Below are 16,428 nucleotides of genomic sequence, written 5' to 3'. Positions count from 1 at the left end.
CCTGGAGCCAAAGGCCGCCTTTCTTCCGCCCCACGGAGGGCTCCCGGGAGGCTCAGAGCGGGCAGCGGGTCAGGGCAGGGGACGGAGCAGAGCCCAGCTTCGGGGAAAGGCGGCTGAAGGTGGGGGGGGGGGGTCGAGGACGCGCCTGAAGCGACTGGCGCGGTTCGAGTCCAAGAGGGGAGGCGAGGCGGGCAGATGGAGAGACGGAGGGATGGATGCCGGGGGGAGGGGGGTGTTAAGGAACGGGGGACAAAGAGAAGCAGGCTGGGCGGGGCCAAAGGGATTGGGGGGCGGGAGGCCCACGGAATGCCGCTGGGGCGGGCAGAAAGCGCGAGTGACCAGAAAAGTTTGAGAGAGGGAAGGGGCGGAGGGAGAAGGCCAGAAGAAAGGAGTAGAAGAGGGGGGCGAGGAGAGGCAGCGGCGGAAGCGGCCCCCCTGTCCCCCGCTCCGGATTAGCATCGTATGTTGGCGCTGATTCCAACCGTCCACTCGCTCTGTCCCCAATGGGCGAACCGGGCAGCCGCGGGAAGGGCAGGGATCGGCCTTAGATCTCCGGCTCTTTCTCGGCGAGGCGGACGGGGAAAAGTTTGGAGGCGCCGAAGGATCCGCGGGCGGAGGAGCCGAGGCGACCCCCCCCCCCCTTCCGAGAGGCTTGAGGTCAGCCGTGCGCTGGGGAGCTCCGGAGATCTCGATCAAGGTGTGTGGAGATAGGGTGGCGGAGGCTCCTCCCGAGAGGCGCTCTGCACGTGCTCTGGAGGCGCTGGGTTGGTTATGGGTTCAGAGCTCCGGCTTTCCAGCGAGTCCCACGCGGGACTGGCTTGGAGAGCTGGTGGGTGCAGGCCTCCAGCTGGTGGGTACACAGTCGGCCTCATCCCTGCTGGACTCTGGCACCGAACAGGTAGCAGTAGACCGATGAATGGCAGGGGGGGAAGGGGCGCGTGGGGGGACCTACCTATGGAGAAAAGAGCTGGCCTCGGCCCCGAGGTGAGTCGTGCAGCAGGAGGCTCTTTAGGGGCACAAAGGGTTCATAGAAGGCTCCCCCACCCCCGGTATGGTGGGCTGCCAAGCGCGATCTTTTCTCAGATCACCTTGTGATTAAGTAACCGGGCGATTCAGACCTTGGCTGCCTTGGCTTGAGCTGTGCAGGGGGGGGGGGAGTTCCAGCCAGGGGATCAGCAGGTCAGGCCAGGCAGATCTGAACTGGTTGGCTGCTTTCTCTCAGCACCTGACCTCTGCTCAGGTGACCCCTGCAAGATGGGGGCAGCTCCAAAAGGCAGCCATGGAACTTCCTGCCTTGCAGGTGAGCCAGGTGCAAACCCTCAGAAGGGAAGGAGGAGGGCCCCTGCAAGGCCTTGGTAGGGCTGCCCCTGAACGTCCAGGGATGGGCTCTGCCAGGACAGGATCTCTCCTACCACTAACTCTCTGCCCCCCCCCCAAGGTGAAGGATGAGGAGCCTTCCCAGGTGGCAGCGGTGGTGGTGCTGTGGGCTGCCTTTGCTCTGGGTCGCGCTGGCCGTCTGCACGACCATCGGCTTCATGGTTCAGCTCCTGGGCATCTCCCTTCCGAAGAGGTAATGCCTGCCCCCTCCCCCCATTTCAGCAGGGCAGAGGCTGGGTGCACAGAGCTTGCTAGGGAGAGGAGGTGGGAAATGACCTGGCAGGAGGTGGCCGGTGGGTCAACCCAGGTCCTTGCAGGATGAAACTTAGTTGAGTGGGAGAGCAGTGGGGAAGCCCAAGGCCAGAAGAGAAAGGGAGAAGGTGCGGGCCAGCCCCCTCCACTCGGCTGTGGCAGAGAGCACGAGAAAGGCTTATCCAGGGAAGCCCCAGCTTCTGCTTCCGAGAGGAGCTGGTGCCTTTGTCATCTGGCTCAGCCTTTTCCAAACTCTCCCAGCAGGGTCTCCTCGACTCCGCTGCTCCCTCCCCTGCCTGCTCCGGTCCCTTCAGCGGAACCTGCGGGGGTGGGGGAGGAAGAGCCCACCAGACCCCTCCCCTCCTGCCAGCCGCGACGACACCTGGTCTTCCTGAAGACCCACAAGACTGCCAGTAGCACCCTGGTCAACATCCTGCACCGCTTTGGGGACACGAGATCGCTGCGCTTCGCCCTGCCGGCCGGCTACCAGTTCAACTATCCCAAGCTTTTTCAGGCACAGCGTGTAAAGGGGTGGCACCCCGAGGGGCCCCCATTCGACATCCTTTGCCACCACATGCGCTTCAACTTGCTTGAGGTGTGTGGGAGGAGTCCAAAGCAGTCAGGCAGGATTCAGATGGGGGAGGTGGGAAGAGGGGCTGGGGGTGGGAGGAGGGGCGCACGCAGAAGTCTCTTCCTTCCTCCAAGGGGCTTTTCCCAGCTGTTGCCATAGCCAGAAGGGAGCCCCACTTCTGGCTGGGGTTGTAACGTGTGTCTCTCTCAAGAGGCTACCAGCTGATGCTCCTCCAGAGTGGGATTTGGCATGGGAAGAGATGGGGCAGGTGAGAAGGGCTTCCTAGGAAGGGGATGGGTGCCAGGAGAGGGGGCGACCTGGAGGAAGAGGGCTGTGCACACGTTTTTTGCTAAATCGCAAAAGCAATAGCACTTAGGCTTCGCAGTGCTTCGCAGCCCCCTCTAAATGGTTTTACAGTCAGCCTCTGGCTCCCAACCATCTGTTAGTGGATGGCCTGGGCTCCAACTCCCACCCAGGAGACAGGCAGGCAGCTCATCTTTTCCATGGGTATCCCCTGTGGTTGGCATCAGCACTAACTTCCCCATGTTCCCCTCCAGGTCCAGAAGGTGATGCCCACGGACAGTTTCTACTTCTCCATAGTGCGGGATCCGGCTTCCTTGGCTGAATCGGCTTTCTCCTATTACCGGGGTGTGGTCCCTGCCTTCCGCCGGGCTCACTCACTGCCGGAGTTCCTGGCTTCTCCACAGAACTTCTACCGGCCCGGGGAGCGTGGCAGCCACTATGCTCGCAACCTGCTCTGGTTTGACTTTGGCCTTGATCCACCAGCAAGCCCCGGCTTAGCCACGATCCACGCTGCCCTGCTGGGCCTGGATCGTATTTTCCACCTGGTGCTGCTAACGGAATACATGGATGAGTCGCTGGTGCTGCTGCGTGATGCCCTCTGCTGGAGCTTTGAGGATGTGGTGGCTTTCCAGCACAACCTGCGCAATCCAGAGGCTGTTCACCAGCTGGGGCGCGGCGATACAGCTCAGCTCCGTGCCTGGAATCACCTGGACTGGCACCTCTACACTCATTTCAACCGCACTTTCTGGGCACGTGTGAAACACTTTGGCACTACCCGCATGGCTGGGGAAGTGGCCGTTCTCCGAAAGATGCGAGCGGAGTTTATGCGGCGCTGTTTACAAGGGGGGGGACCGCTGGAGCCAGGCCACATTGCTGACAAGCACATCCGCCCCTTCCAGTTTGGGCAGGTGCCAATCCTCGGTTATGCCCTACAACCCAGCCTGGCATCTGGCCTGCAGGTCGTGTGTCAGCAGATGGTTACTCCCGAACTGCAGTACAAGGACCTCCTCGATGCCAAGCAGTTTCCCCACCCCTACAAGAGGGGCAATCTCAGAGGGGGAGGGGAAGGCACCCACAATAGCTCTTGGCAGAAGCCATCTGATTAAAATGCCCCCCTCCCGTGGTGCTCTGCCAGACACCCCCGTCCATGCAGGACACAATGGGCATAGGGGCCCCAGGAGAGCTGCAGGGACAGGCGATGCCAGAGAAATGAAGAGGTTCCCATATTTGGAGAGGCAAAAGGCTGTCGGTTCTCTTAAACAGCTCGGGATTGTTTAAGACTGGGAGACAAACGGGGCAATACACCTTCCCTGGCACCAGGCATACCCAGCAGGTTCATGTGAGGAGCTTCCATAATTGGATTTCTTATGACTGGGCCAGGAAGAGCATGAAACACCCCCCCCCTTTGGCTAATCTCTGGCCCTTGCTCAGTATTTTCCACCCTCCCACCCTAACAAGGCATCTTCCAAAGCCTGGTAGACCAGCACTCTTGTGAGGAAGGGGCTGGGCTCTCTCACGCCAGCCTTTGGCCCACCAAAGTGCTCCTGCTGGCTGGCTGTGGAATGCCTGTCTCCCATGCCATTGTCTGACCCCAGAGGCAGTGGGGCTTGTACCTGGAAGGCCAGGGAAGCTGGAGCCGCCACGGGACTTGTTGGCTCTTCTCTGCACATCCGTCTCTACTTGAGGAAAGGAGGCTGCACCAGAGACTTCTCAGACAGAGAGGCTCTGGTGGCCATGCGGACAGCTTGAGGACCCGGGCAGCAGGGTCATATTTGGGGACCCTGAGCCCAGGGTTGGACCTGGGGTGAAAGCACAAGGACCTGTGGAGCCATTGCTGGCAAATGCTGGGAGAGAATGAAGCTGCCCTAAGTTGATGAGAAAGCTAGCAAGATACACAACCAACCCAGGATGGGAAGGAAGGTGAGGAAACAATCATTGTTTCAAGAATTAATCATTCGGAGTTATGTGATCCAATCAGAAGGGCTTAAATTATGGAGAACTTTGCATATAGAATAATAAATTGCAACACAAAAAAAAAGGCTTCTGGAGAAAGGCTGTTCCCATAGCTTCTTTAGCTTTGCCTAAACCAGTGGTGGGCAACCCGCGGCTCGGGAGCCACATGCGGCTCTTTACACCCTTTAATGCGGCTCTTCTGTGTGCTGGGTGCCCGCTCCCCTCCCTCCTCTCGGGCTTCGGAGGGAAGCTTCTGCAAAAGCCTGGGCAAGTGACAACCAATTTTGGTCCTATGACTGCAGAATGCTGCAAAATACCATAAATGCAGGCCAGTTGTTGAGTGTTTCAAATGTGATTGGAACACTCAACAAGGTGACCACAGTATGTGTGTGTGTGTGTGTGTGTGTGTGTGTGTGTGAGTGAGTGAGAAAGACAGACAGAGAGAGGAACAGAGAGAGGGAGTGAGGGAGGGAATCAGAGAGAGACTGACAGACAGACACACACACACACACAGACAGGGAGAGACAGAGAGGGGGAGGGAGGGAGAGAAAGATAGACAGACAGAGAGACACACACAGAGTGAGTGATTAAGTGAATGAGTGAGAGACAGACACACCCACATACACAGAGTGACAGAGAGAGAGGAAGGGAGGGGAGAGAGACAGAGGGAGAGACAGAGACAGACACACACACACACACTGAGTGAGAGACAGACAGACACACACAGAGAGTGACAGAGATGGGGGAGGGAGGGAGAGAGAGACAAAGAGCCAGAGAGAGAGAGAGAGAAAGAAAAAGAAAAAAAGAAAGAAAGTGGGAGAGAGAGATGAAATTAAAAACAACAACATACAAACCTGACTTACTCAAACTATCCAAGGAAATGCAAGGCCAATGTTCACATTAGTGGTTGTGACTTTGTCAGTCAATGTCAGGATGTAATTTTCTCTACATTGTAAGGCAAATTTTACAGAATTTAACGTTATCGATAAATAATATCGTTCTAAAGTTTTTGTTTTATTAGTTGTGTTATTTGTATCCTCCCGACCTATGTGGATACTTGCATGCAGAATATTCTCAATGAAAACTTATTGAAACTAAAAACAGTGTACCATCCTATGTATTTTTGGTTTTAAAAATGTGGCTCTCAAAGTAAATTTCAATCGTGGTTTTGGCGAGATTTGGCTCAGTTGAAAAAAAAGTTTGTCCACCACTGGCCTAAACCCAGCTCTACCTCAGCCAGGTCAGCAGACCTTCCAGGCAGCCTGAAGGATGACCGGAGCCAGAGACCGAGGAGTGGGATGACTTGCTTAGGGCCTTAATCCTGCTGGGGCATCAGGGTTGGTTAGGGGTGCAGGGATTAGCCAGGCTTTGGTCTATCCGCCCCAAGGCCATTTCTCTTTTTAGCCTGAACAAAACAGCCTCAAGACCCACTCTGTGGTCTCCTCCTGCTGCCTTCTCCAGGGAGGCCCTGTGGCCCAGCTGTCCCTTGCATAAGCTCCACAGTCCGGCTGCCACTCAGTGAAAATAAAAACTGGATTTTGCTGTCCCTTAAGAGCAAGGTTGAACTATGCAAACGGGTGGTGGTGGTGGTGGAGAAATAGCTGTCATCCCACAGAACCCTGGGAAGGAAGCCATGGGTGTTCCCGGCAGAATCTGGCTGCTTCTGTGAAACCACAGAAGCTGCTCCCTCCAGGCTCCCAACTCCCACCCATTATCCACAACAGCTGCAGGACTACGCCATGCAGGGCCGGATTTTCCTATAGGCTAACTAGGCTTCAGCCTAGGGCCTCAAGATCAAGAGGGGCCTTTTATTTTTATTTATTATCCGTGCCACATTTTTTATAAAGGTTAGTGCCAATTACAACATGTTTCATTTAATATAATAATAATAATAATAAATTTGAATTTATTAGCCGCTCCCTTTCCAGGCAGGACTCGGGGCGGCGTACACTAAGACATATATAAACATACATATATACAAAGACATACATGCACGGAGGAGGTAATAGATTAAAACATTTAGGCAAATTAAAACCATTAATATACCCCGTTTAATAAAAACCCAATATACAATAAAAATTTAAAATTTAAAAAAGACAGTCAGGAGGAATATGAAAAATTACGGTTGAGCCAGGCCAGATAATTGAAATATATATTGATATATATCACAGTAATGATGTATTTTATTATCTCTCATGTAATTTACAAACTTAAAAATGGGAGGCGAAAGGGCCCCCCATAAGTGGAATAGCCTAGGGCCTCTTTTCATCTAAATCCGGCCCTGCCTTTGAACCAGGCATGGCTGATTCTTGTGGAGAAGAGTGCACTCAACTCTGCAGCTGAAGAAACCACGGCCATGGTGGTTGTGCAGTGCCATCTTGGTCTTCTTGCTGGACAGGGAGGCAGTTCTGAGGCTGGAACTTGGACCATCTTCAGGTCACCCTGAGAGATCAGGAACCTCGGGCTCATCACCTCTGCTGCTATGCAGTTCAGATTTGCACCTTTCTTCTTTATTGCGCCCAATAGCCAGGTCAACCCAAAAGCTAGGACGGCACCTCTGGTTGAGTCCATATTCACACCGTGGAATTCTCAAATTACAACAGTTCTTTCCAGCATTTTGGGCAGTGATGCTGTTTAGATCTTTTTTTTCCACTGAACAATTACTGTGCTCCCTTTCAAAAAGGAGAATATCAATATAAAAAATTAAAACACATGAACTGATTGCTGTAGTCTGAGCCTTACTTGTTTTGTGTTCCTGAGCCACTTTTTCTCCTTAGAAACCAAGACTCTGCTCTCCAGAGAGGGGGCATCTCTTCTTTTGAGAAATGCCAATGGCCAGAGAAGTCACCCATGGCCAGCAGGACCAGTCACTTTCTGCCTGGCCTTCCTCTTGCCCAGCTGCATGGCACCGCTTCAGGTCAGGGCTGGGTGGGGCTTTCTCATTGCCCAGAAAGGCAATGCATGAAGCAGCTCCTCTTCTTATCTACATGTGGATCTCTCACAATTAGAACAATTTGCTCTGAATCTGGGCACAGTGATGATGGCCATAATAATAGAGAAGCTGGGAGGGGGAAGATACCATAAAATGGTTTAAATATATCTGAAAAGTTGTTACCGGGCAAGCCAGCGGGCAGCCTTCCTTGCCCCCTCCAAAACGTGCAGCATCTTCGAGAATCCTTGAGAAAGTCAAAACCTCCAAGTCAGCCCCTCTGTTCCAAGGAGTCCCACGAGGACAGCCCTGCAAAGAGATTCCGGCGAGTCGCTTCCGGAGTTCCCGACGGGAGTTTTGGGCGCTTGGCAAGCAGCCCACATTTGCGACCGTTTGCAGCATCCCGCCGACCGAAGATCGCGATCTTTGGCCGTTTTGACCCGTTCCCAGTGTTTACTTTCAGCTTTTGGCAAAAAACAAACAAACAAAAACCCCGTACTTTGGGTCTCATGGATTTTTGCTTAACACTTTAAAAAGGTTTATAAGACCCGCCTGGTCAGGGGACGAAGGGCTTCCTGACCCCCATTGTAATTCCGGGTTCAAGGCGAGCCAGGAGAAGGAACCGGGTTAGGAAGCTACATTGGGACGGATTTATTCAGAAATCTTGACAATTCCAGGCGGCTTCCCAAGCCTTTCAGTCCGCCGGATTCAATCCGAGTGGATTATTTCATACGTGCAAACTACATTTATTCAGCCAAAACCTGGAAGAAGAGAGTAACCGCGGACTTTAGACAGATGTTGGGCCCAGGAAGGGAAGCCGCCGGCACCTCCGCTCCTCCCTCCCAGCTGTCCGTCGCAAACGCCGAAGGGTGAAGGAAGCTCTCCCAAGCGCTCCGCCCTGGTAGGAGCCGGTCTGGGGTGGCTGCGGGAGCCGCCAAGGGCCCAAGGCTCCCACCGCGCAGCCTCCCCGCACCGCGCAGCCTCCCCGCACCGCGCAGCTGGCCAGGAAAGGGCGGGCGGGCAGCAGGGAGACGCCGAGGCCTGCTTCGCCCCGCCCGCCGCGCTGCGGCCGCCTCTCTCCGCCTCCGCGCCCGCCTCCTTGGCCGCCTTGCTCTCCCGGAGAACCCGGGCCGAATCCGCCTCCTGCGCGCCTCGTCTGGCCCTCCTCCTCCTCTCCTCCAGCAGCCGCCCGGCGGAGCTCGACCAGGGGGACCCCGACCAGGGGGACCCCAGCCGCCCATGCCGTGCCGCCCTCGCCCCGACAGCAGCCGCCGCCCCTCGCCGCCCGGCCGGGACCTCGCCCGCCGCCCGCTTCGCCCGCCGGCATGGAGTCCCAGTGCGACTACTTCATGTATTTCCCGGCGGTGCCCTTCCCGGCCCGCGAGGTGCTCCTGGGGGAGCCGGGCCGATACCGGGCCTTGCCCCGCAGGAACCACCTCTACCTGGGCGAGACGGTCCGCTTCCTGCTGGTGCTGCGGTGCCGCTCGGGGGCCGGCGGCTCTCCTCGGCCGCCCTGGGGTGAACTGGCCGGCTCGCTCGCGGCCCTGGCCAGTGTCAGCCCGGCTGGCGGCGGCGGCGGCGGCGACGGAGGAGACGAGGCCCTCCTGGGGGAAGCGGCGGAGGAGGGCGCGGCCGGAGCCGGAGAGGCGGCCGCCGATGGCAGTGTCTTCCGGGAATGCCGGGCGCTCCTGACCCACGGCCACGGCGCCCCGGGAACGACGGCGCTGGCCGTAAGAGCGGGAGTGGGGTGGCGCCGGCGGGGCGGCGACGCCCCGAGGAGCCTCCTGACCCTCGGCACCCTCCCGCAGGTTACCCCCGAGGAGCCCATCGTCTCCACCGATGAAGTCATCTTTCCGCTGACCATCTCTCTGGACAGGCTGCCGCCCAGCACCCTCAAGGCCAAAGTAAGCCCCCCCCCCCCGCCTTGCCCTGCCTTGCCCTGTTCCGGCCAGCGCCCTCCGGGCGGCCTTCCCCAGGACTGATGCCGGTTCTTCCGCAGATCGTGGCCACCGTCTGGAGGCGCGACCAGGAGAGAGGCGAGGTCCGGGAACGCGGCTACCTCAGCATCCTGCAGGATCGGGCCCCTTCCCAGATCTTCCGGGAAGAGCAGGGCGCCTTCAAGGCGCAAGGTGAGTCGGAACGGCAGGCGGGCGGCCTTCACCCTCCCTCCCTCCCTCCTACCGGGGCCGGGCAGAGCTGATGCCTCCCTCTCTGCCCTTGCTTTCCAGTGAGCACCATGCTGACTGTGCTGCCTCCCCCTGAGCTGAAGTGCCAGCAACTCAACGTGTCTGGGAAGCACTTGACGGTTCTCAAAGGTGGGTTGCTAGGCGGGGAGGGGAGGGGAGGGCCCCCTCTCCTTCAGCCAGGTCCCATATGTGCTTCCCCCTTCCCATCCCCCCCTTCCCAGTTCTGAACGCTGCCTCCCAGGACGAGCTCTCGGTGTGGGACGTGCGTATCCTGCCCAACCTGAATGCCAGTTACCTTCCCATGATGCCTGACGGCTCCGTCTTACTAGTTGATGATATCTGGTAAGAGGGCCAGTATGTCTGTCTGTCTGTCTGTCTGGGGGAGCATTTAAGGGCCATTCCCCATTCTTCAAACCGGACTGTTTACTTTTGAGCAGCCCAAATCCAACCCTTTTCTGAGCTGCACTTCCAGGGCTGGTACTTGGATGAACCCACAGCAGGGCCTTAGCTACACCCAGTCTGCCTAGTGGTTAAATCCCCAGGCAAGGAGCCAGGAGGCAGCTTTGGAGCCACTTGAGGCATGAAAAGCAGCTGAGAGACTTTGGACGGTCCCCTCCTCTTAGCCCAGCCCCCCCCCCTCACAGGGTTGTTTTGTTGTGGAGAAAATCAGAGGAGGAGGAAGGTGCTAGATATATTCACTACCTTGTTTTTAAGGTAGAATAAATAAATACACTTTTTGCTCTCTGGGGAGCGGGAGGGGGAGGGGGAGGGAGGAAAGTCGTGCCTGACTCTTGGAGCCCTTCAGCGTCTCCTTCCTGGAGGGTCTCCTTGGGCTGCCGCCAAGAGGCAGAAGGAGAAGCTGCCTCAGGGATGGCAGAGGCCAGGCATCAAGGGGTGCTACCTGCATGCCCATGAGCTCAAAAGGGAGCTTCTTGCATGGCAGAACCCTGGCGTCTTGATTCTGCTTCTTGCATGGCAGAAACCTTCTCTTTTCCCAGCCGCAATGGGCTGTGGGCAGAAGCAGGGCTCCATTGCCCTGAGGCCTAGAATTGATGGATGTGCCAGGGAAGCAGGGGTCTGCAGGCACATGTATGGGAGGAGGGGGATGGGTTGCCGTTTTTTCTCACGCTGCTTCTGTTCCGCCTCCCCACAGCCACCAATCTGGCGAAGTCTCCATGGCCTCCTTTTGCCAGGTGCCCTCAACCACTTCTGCCTGGCCCTGCTCCCTCCGGGCACTGGAGGAGCAAAATTTCCTTTTCCAACTGCAGGCGCCAGAGCGGCCCCCCGACAGCACCAAAGAGGTGAGGTTTCCCCCCCCCGCCCGCCTGAGCCCTCCTTGCCTGCGCACCTGCAGTGCAGAGGGGGAGGGGGACGCAGGGGGCAGCCGTTCATTCTCCCCTGGCACTTGCAGGGCCTGGAGGTCCCTCTCATTGCGGTGCTACAGTGGTCGACCCCCAAACTCCCGTTCACGAGCAGCATCTACACGCACTACAGGTGAGCAGCTCGATTTCGATTAGCCGGCTTGGCACACTCATAGTTTTATTTTACCTCCTGGCAGATATTTTAATTGGAATTTCTGGGGAACTATTTTAAATTTAATTCTTGGGGGTATTTTTAGGGGTCGTTTTTTAAATATTGTATTTTAAATGCTTTACTTAATGTACAGTTTTTATAACCTCCTCCATGTAAGCATTTAATTATTTAAGTATTTAAATATTTAAGTATTTGTTTATTTATGTACTCTTTTTATGTATTCATCGACTGTACACCGCCCCGAGTCCCTTTTGGGAGAGGGGGCGGTCTAGAAATATGAATAAAAGTAAAGTAAAAGTAAAGCTCCTCTTTTGGTCCAGAAGGGACACGGCCAGCCTCAGGGTGCCCAGGAGGGGAGCCTGGCTGGCACAGGAGATGAGGGAGGCATCTTGGCAGTGTCGCAGGAAACAGTGGCCACACTGCTTACTCCTGCAGCCATCTGCTCTAAGCACCCCTAAATTCTTCCCTTCTGTTGTTCTGCCTGACCCTGTACGCCCAATACTGTACCCTGCCAGAGGATTCCCCCTCCCCCCAGAGTGGCTGATCTTACGTTCAGAAACACTGAACTGCATCTTTCGCCACGTTTTTGACCAATTTTGCAGCAATGCCAATTCATTTTCCATGTTATGAATACCCCCAGGAACTGTTATACCACTTAGAAACTCCTTGAACGGAAGAGGCTTTGTGCTCCACTGCTTGTGGCAGGTCTCTGTTGACCACCACCACCACACCCTGGGATCTGTCCCTGAGCCAGCTTCCCATCAGCCACTGAACCACCCAGCGGTTAAGCCCTGTCCTGCATAACCTATTTAGGAGTTCATTATGTGGATGAAATGCTTTGCTAAAATCCAGGTAGGCTGTGTGTCCACAGCACCACCTTCCTCCCAAACATCTCACCTGGAGGCGGCCCTGGGTGGACTGAGGCTCCCCGAACATCACTGCAGAGCCCTTGCCTTGCGAGCGGCCCTTTCTGATGGAAGAGCCAGCAGGAAAACTGGGCTGGGAGCTGCTGGGTTCAAGGCTGAGCTTTCGGTGTCGTGCAGCTGTCAGCATGAGCGTAATGGAAGGGTTGGAAGATGCCAATCGTGCTCTCAAGAGTTTATATATGCCAGTAGTGGTATTCTGCCGGTTATTACCAGCACCAGTGGCTGTTGGAGGCTTCGACCACTCACCCACACGCAATGCGCGATCTTCTGTGCATGCACAGAAGGCGGCACGTGCGAACATAGCTAGCATGTGTGTGAGCGCGCTCACATTTGCGAACCAGTAGCGAAAGTAAGTGAATTCCACCACTGATATGCACCATACATCCGTGTAGAGAGAGAGAGCGTATCATATCCGAGTTTCTACCTACTTGGCAGGTAGCCCTGATTCTATAGGAGGAGTTCAAATTCTGCCATTTTTCTTGGAAGTCCACCTTTGTTTTGGAGCCAGTTTTTATTCTTCCAACGATTTATAAGTACAAATGATGGCACGGTCTGGCCTGCTCTCCCTGTGTATAGTTCAGAGGGGTCCAAACTTGGGAACTGTAAGACTTGTGGACTTCCAACTCCCAGAATTCCCCAGCCAGCTGGCCAGACATGTCTCTGTCTGTATTATCTGGCAGCCAGATTCCTTCTACGGGAAGTTTTCTTGCATAAAGTATCTTGTAATTTATTTATTTATTGCTTTTTGAATATCACTTTGTTATCGTGAGAATTCTCAAAAAAAACCAACCCTGGATTATTTTCATCCGTTATCTCCTTGCATTCTGTTCTCCATCCCCCGCCTTGTATTTCCAGGCTATTGAGGCCCAGGGTTAAGTCATCGCCAGGGTGAAGGACCTTCCTGGAGAAGATTCAAAGCTTAGTTTAGAACTATATAGGGCCATTTTTTTAGTGTATTCCTGTACGTAGAAATTGCCCTCTTTTTTGGGGGGGGGAGTATGTTTAGAGGTGGAGGGAGGGTTGACCCTGATGGGGCCCAACACCACAGAGGGTTAGTCTTCTCTGTTCTATCTTGGCAGCCAAAGCTCCGAGCATGGTTTGGCACCCATCTCACAAGCTGGAAGACAGAGTGCCCCTCCCACCCACCCCCAGAGATACCAAAGAAAGGGGGCATCTAAGCAAGGACTCTAGGGCTTTAGCACAGAGGGACTGCCAAGCGTTCTCATTTTCCCTCCTAGGCTGCCCAGCATCCGCCTTGCCCGTCCCAGGTTTGTGATGACTGCAGAATGCGAGTCGCCAGTTGTCTTGCATCGGCGCTTTGTAGTTACATACACACTCATCAACAACTTGCAGGACTTTCTGGCAGTGCGCCTGGTGTGGACGCCAGAAAGTGCTGCCGCAGGTGAGCGGAGGCTGGAGGCGGGCTCTTGGGAAGATGGGACAGCCGACTCCTCTTCAGGCAGAGGGGAAGGGCAGCAGCTGCTGGTGGCCTGGGAGGGCAGGCCGGGAGCTGCACAGGCCTCTACCCCCACCCCTCTCCACTGGCTGGGTTTTGGGAGCATGCTGCGTCTTCGGACCCTCTTAACCGCTCTTGCTCGGCTCTCCCCCACCCTGGTCCTTTAGGGAAGAAGCAGAATATCTGCGACGAATGTTGTGCCACACCAGACCCTCAAGACTCCATTGTGTGCCACACCCCTCTCAATAACCTGGGATTCTCCCGCAAAGGCAGCGCCCGCACCTTCTGCGTCACATTCCAGGCTCTGCGTGCTGGCTTGTTTGAGGTAAATGTCCCCACATGCATGGATTAATTGGCTCAACAAACCAGGATCCTCTTGCCAATTGCAGATGATCTATCTGGGTTACATCCAATTCCAACATTGCATAGCAGAACAATCGCAGACCCACCAAGACGACTATCCTCTCTTTTCCCGCCCTGCTCCCCCACCCCCCGGCTGCAGCTGTCCCAGCACATGAAGCTGAAGCTCCAGTTCACAGCCAGCGTGTCCAACCCCCCTCCAGAGGCCCGGCCGGTGTCCCGCAAAAGCAGCCCTGGGAGCCCAGCAGTGCGGGAGCTGGTGGGGCGTCATCAGGCCAGCCTTGGTCGCTCCCAGAGCTTCTCACACCAGCAGCCGGCACGGGGACACCTCCTGAGGTGGGTGCTATAGAGGAAGCTAATCAGGAGGGAAGGAAGTGGCTGGAGAGACCCAACCCTAGACTCTGCAGACATCAGCTGGGAGGGAAAGGGATGGACGCTCAGGGAAAACCCTGCTAATCTCTCTCCTCCCCCTCCCTCCCTCCCAATAGGTCAGGAAGCGTCATGGAACGACGGGCCATAACTCCCCCTGTAGGCTCCCCAGTGGGCCGCCCTCTTTATTTACCCCCGGACAAGGCTTCTCTTTCCCTTGACAAAATTGCCAAACGAGAGTGCAAGGTGCTGGTGCTAGCACCTGTCACATGACAGAGGAGGGGTCCGCAGAAAGGGCAGCATTGGCTGCCTTCACCCTACCCTCAGAACCAACGCACAGTATGTGCCATCCAGTCTTGCATCCCAGACACCTGAATTTCACAGGATGATGCCCACCCCCCCATCCACCTGACCCCATATCTCCTCAAACAGGAGTCCTCAGCCGCACCCCTAGCTGAGAGCATTTTCTGGCTGTGCCACAGTTCACCCTTCCAGGGACTGCTGCCCCTCTTGCCCACATACTCATGTTCCTTCAGCTGAGCAGCAAGCAGTGGTTTTCACTGGGGGGAGGGGGAACTTGTCTGAAAGCCAAGGGGAAGAAGCAGCTACATCACCCCTCCCCCCAAGCAAGGTACTACTCCAGCCCCTCTGGCAGAATAGGTACTTTTAATAGCAGGACATTCCCCAAATTGATTTTTCCTTTTTACCCTGGATTAGGCCCCGGGATGTGACCTGGAAGGCTCACAGTATCTCTGTCTCTGCTGCATTCCTAGTCGGGAGAGGGCTGGTCTCTGGCCCTCTCCCTACCTCCGTATCCTCCCAGGCCAAGGCCACTTTCCATTGCACTTTATTTAATTTTTGTTATTTATATTTTTTATTCATTCAGAAGCAACTCCAACTCTGTATGTTTGTGCTTACAAATAAACTGCACTGGCTGGCCGGCAAATAACATGCTTAATGGATCTCTTTGGTGTCCTCTGGCACCGTCCCTTTCTTCCTTCCTCTGCTTTCACGATCTGAAGACGTGGTCGGATTTAACAATCCCCAGTCGCCTGGATCTTCCGCTGGTTTCAGGCAGCCCAAAGCAGCTAGCAAGCATCCAGTCTGAAAACAGTTTTGCTTTGCTTTGCTTTGCTCCCCCTCAGAAAATCAGATGGCATGTAAAAGGCTTCTCAAGAGGGCAACTCCCCCCAAAGCAGCATCTCAGCCAGGATCATCAGAAGGGGAAATAAAGGCTCCAGGGTCTTTCGAGCCAGGAATCTCTGGAGAATGGAGGGAAAAAAAACCTTCCCCAAACAGGGCCCAGAAACGGGAGAGGTGGCCCAGGGGGGATGAGAATAAAAGACAAAAGCAAGGAAAGGCGGAGGTGAGGGGAAGGTCTCCCCACGTCCCTCCCCTTCCTGCTTTGGTTGTAGGGGAGGGAGGGGTGGAAGAAGGGACTGAGGGAAGGAAGGAAGGGAGGGGGCGAAGCAGCAGACGGAGGGATTCCCCGCCGCTCAGACGACCACGGGCTCCTGGACGCTGTTGAGCCGCTTGACCACGAAGAGCTTCTGCCCGGAGACGGTCGCCAGCAGGGAGTGTTCCCCGAAGACCACTGCGAAAGGGGGGGGGGGGGGGAGGAACGGCGCCGGTCAGCGGAGGTCACGGCGTCTGCGCCCGCCCCTACCCCCTCATCCCCCCCCCCAGGAGGCTCACCGGAGACGCGGCGGAAGGGCAGCTCGGGGCCACGGGGCAGCCGGAAGGCGCAGGCCGTGCTCACCAGCTCCGCCATGGCGCCCGCGGTACGCTCGTCATTCTCCAGGTCGCCCGCCGACTGCGGGGAGAGGGAGGTCAGCGCCCGCCGGACGCCCCCCCGACCCCCCCAGTCCCCTCCCACCGCCTCCTCACCGCCAGGACGGCGCCGTCGCAGATGACCAGGTAGCCGGTCTGGTCCGGAATGCGCTCCAGGCCCTGCGTGAGGGCCGCCGCTGCCGCCTGCCGGGAAAGCAGCGCTCGGTCAGCCCGGCCGCCCACTCCGCCTCCGCCCCCTCCTTCTCCCCCTCCGGAGCTCACCATGCCCTGCTGGAACCGCCAACAAACGGAGCCGTGGCACCGCCCACTGACCCCTGCGGAAACGGAAGGGGCGGACCTCCGGAGAGTCCCCAAGGGCGCTGTTTTCCGGTGAGGGAGCTCAGGGCGGAAGTGGCTTCAGCTCGGGACTCGCGCGAGATCGG

General features: G+C 56.4%; 3 protein-coding genes across 7 annotated transcripts; 2 read left to right on the top strand and 1 right to left on the bottom strand.

The window, feature by feature from the left end:
* Positions 1-268: 268 nt before the first annotated feature.
* Positions 269-3,627, top strand: LOC309400826 (galactose-3-O-sulfotransferase 4-like). Of its 2 annotated transcripts, none has more exons than XM_081969527.1 (4): positions 269-697; positions 1,439-1,570; positions 1,894-2,224; positions 2,758-3,627. In XM_081969527.1, exons 2-4 carry the CDS (start codon positions 1,446-1,448, stop codon positions 3,607-3,609), a joined length of 1,308 nt encoding a protein of 435 aa, XP_081825653.1. In that variant the 5' UTR covers positions 269-697; positions 1,439-1,445; the 3' UTR covers positions 3,610-3,627. The 2 variants fall into 2 exon arrangements, with proteins under 2 accessions (XP_081825653.1, XP_081825652.1); XM_081969526.1 differs by having other exon boundaries at positions 1,891-2,224.
* Positions 3,628-8,400: 4,773 nt separating this feature from the next.
* Positions 8,401-15,164, top strand: LOC309400825 (trafficking protein particle complex subunit 14-like; the record flags this gene model as incomplete). 4 transcript variants are annotated; one of them, XM_081969524.1, is made up of 11 exons in its annotated part: positions 8,403-9,115; positions 9,194-9,289; positions 9,385-9,514; positions 9,614-9,700; positions 9,793-9,913; positions 10,725-10,872; positions 10,983-11,065; positions 13,269-13,432; positions 13,654-13,811; positions 13,989-14,182; positions 14,933-15,164. In XM_081969524.1, exons 1-11 carry the CDS (start codon positions 8,711-8,713, stop codon positions 15,162-15,164), a joined length of 1,818 nt encoding a protein of 605 aa, XP_081825650.1. In that variant the 5' UTR covers positions 8,403-8,710. The 4 variants fall into 4 exon arrangements, with proteins under 4 accessions (XP_081825648.1, XP_081825650.1, XP_081825649.1 ...); XM_081969525.1 differs by having other exon boundaries at positions 8,406-9,115; positions 14,335-15,164; XM_081969522.1 differs by having other exon boundaries at positions 8,401-9,289.
* Positions 15,062-16,376, bottom strand: LOC309400827 (ragulator complex protein LAMTOR4-like). Its single transcript, XM_081969528.1, has 4 exons — positions 16,268-16,376; positions 16,103-16,189; positions 15,911-16,028; positions 15,062-15,809 (listed from the first exon to the last, which is right to left on the bottom strand). Exons 1-4 carry the CDS (start codon positions 16,268-16,270, stop codon positions 15,712-15,714), a joined length of 306 nt encoding a protein of 101 aa, XP_081825654.1. The 5' UTR covers positions 16,271-16,376; the 3' UTR covers positions 15,062-15,711.
* Positions 16,377-16,428: the final 52 nt, after the last annotated feature.

This window comes from Natrix helvetica (genome assembly GCF_964273705.1).
Source record: "Natrix helvetica genome assembly, chromosome: W".
NCBI lineage: Eukaryota > Metazoa > Chordata > Lepidosauria > Squamata > Natricidae > Natrix > Natrix helvetica.
The sequence above is the reverse complement of the archived record's forward strand: the minus strand, read 5'-3'. Positions and strand labels throughout refer to the sequence as shown.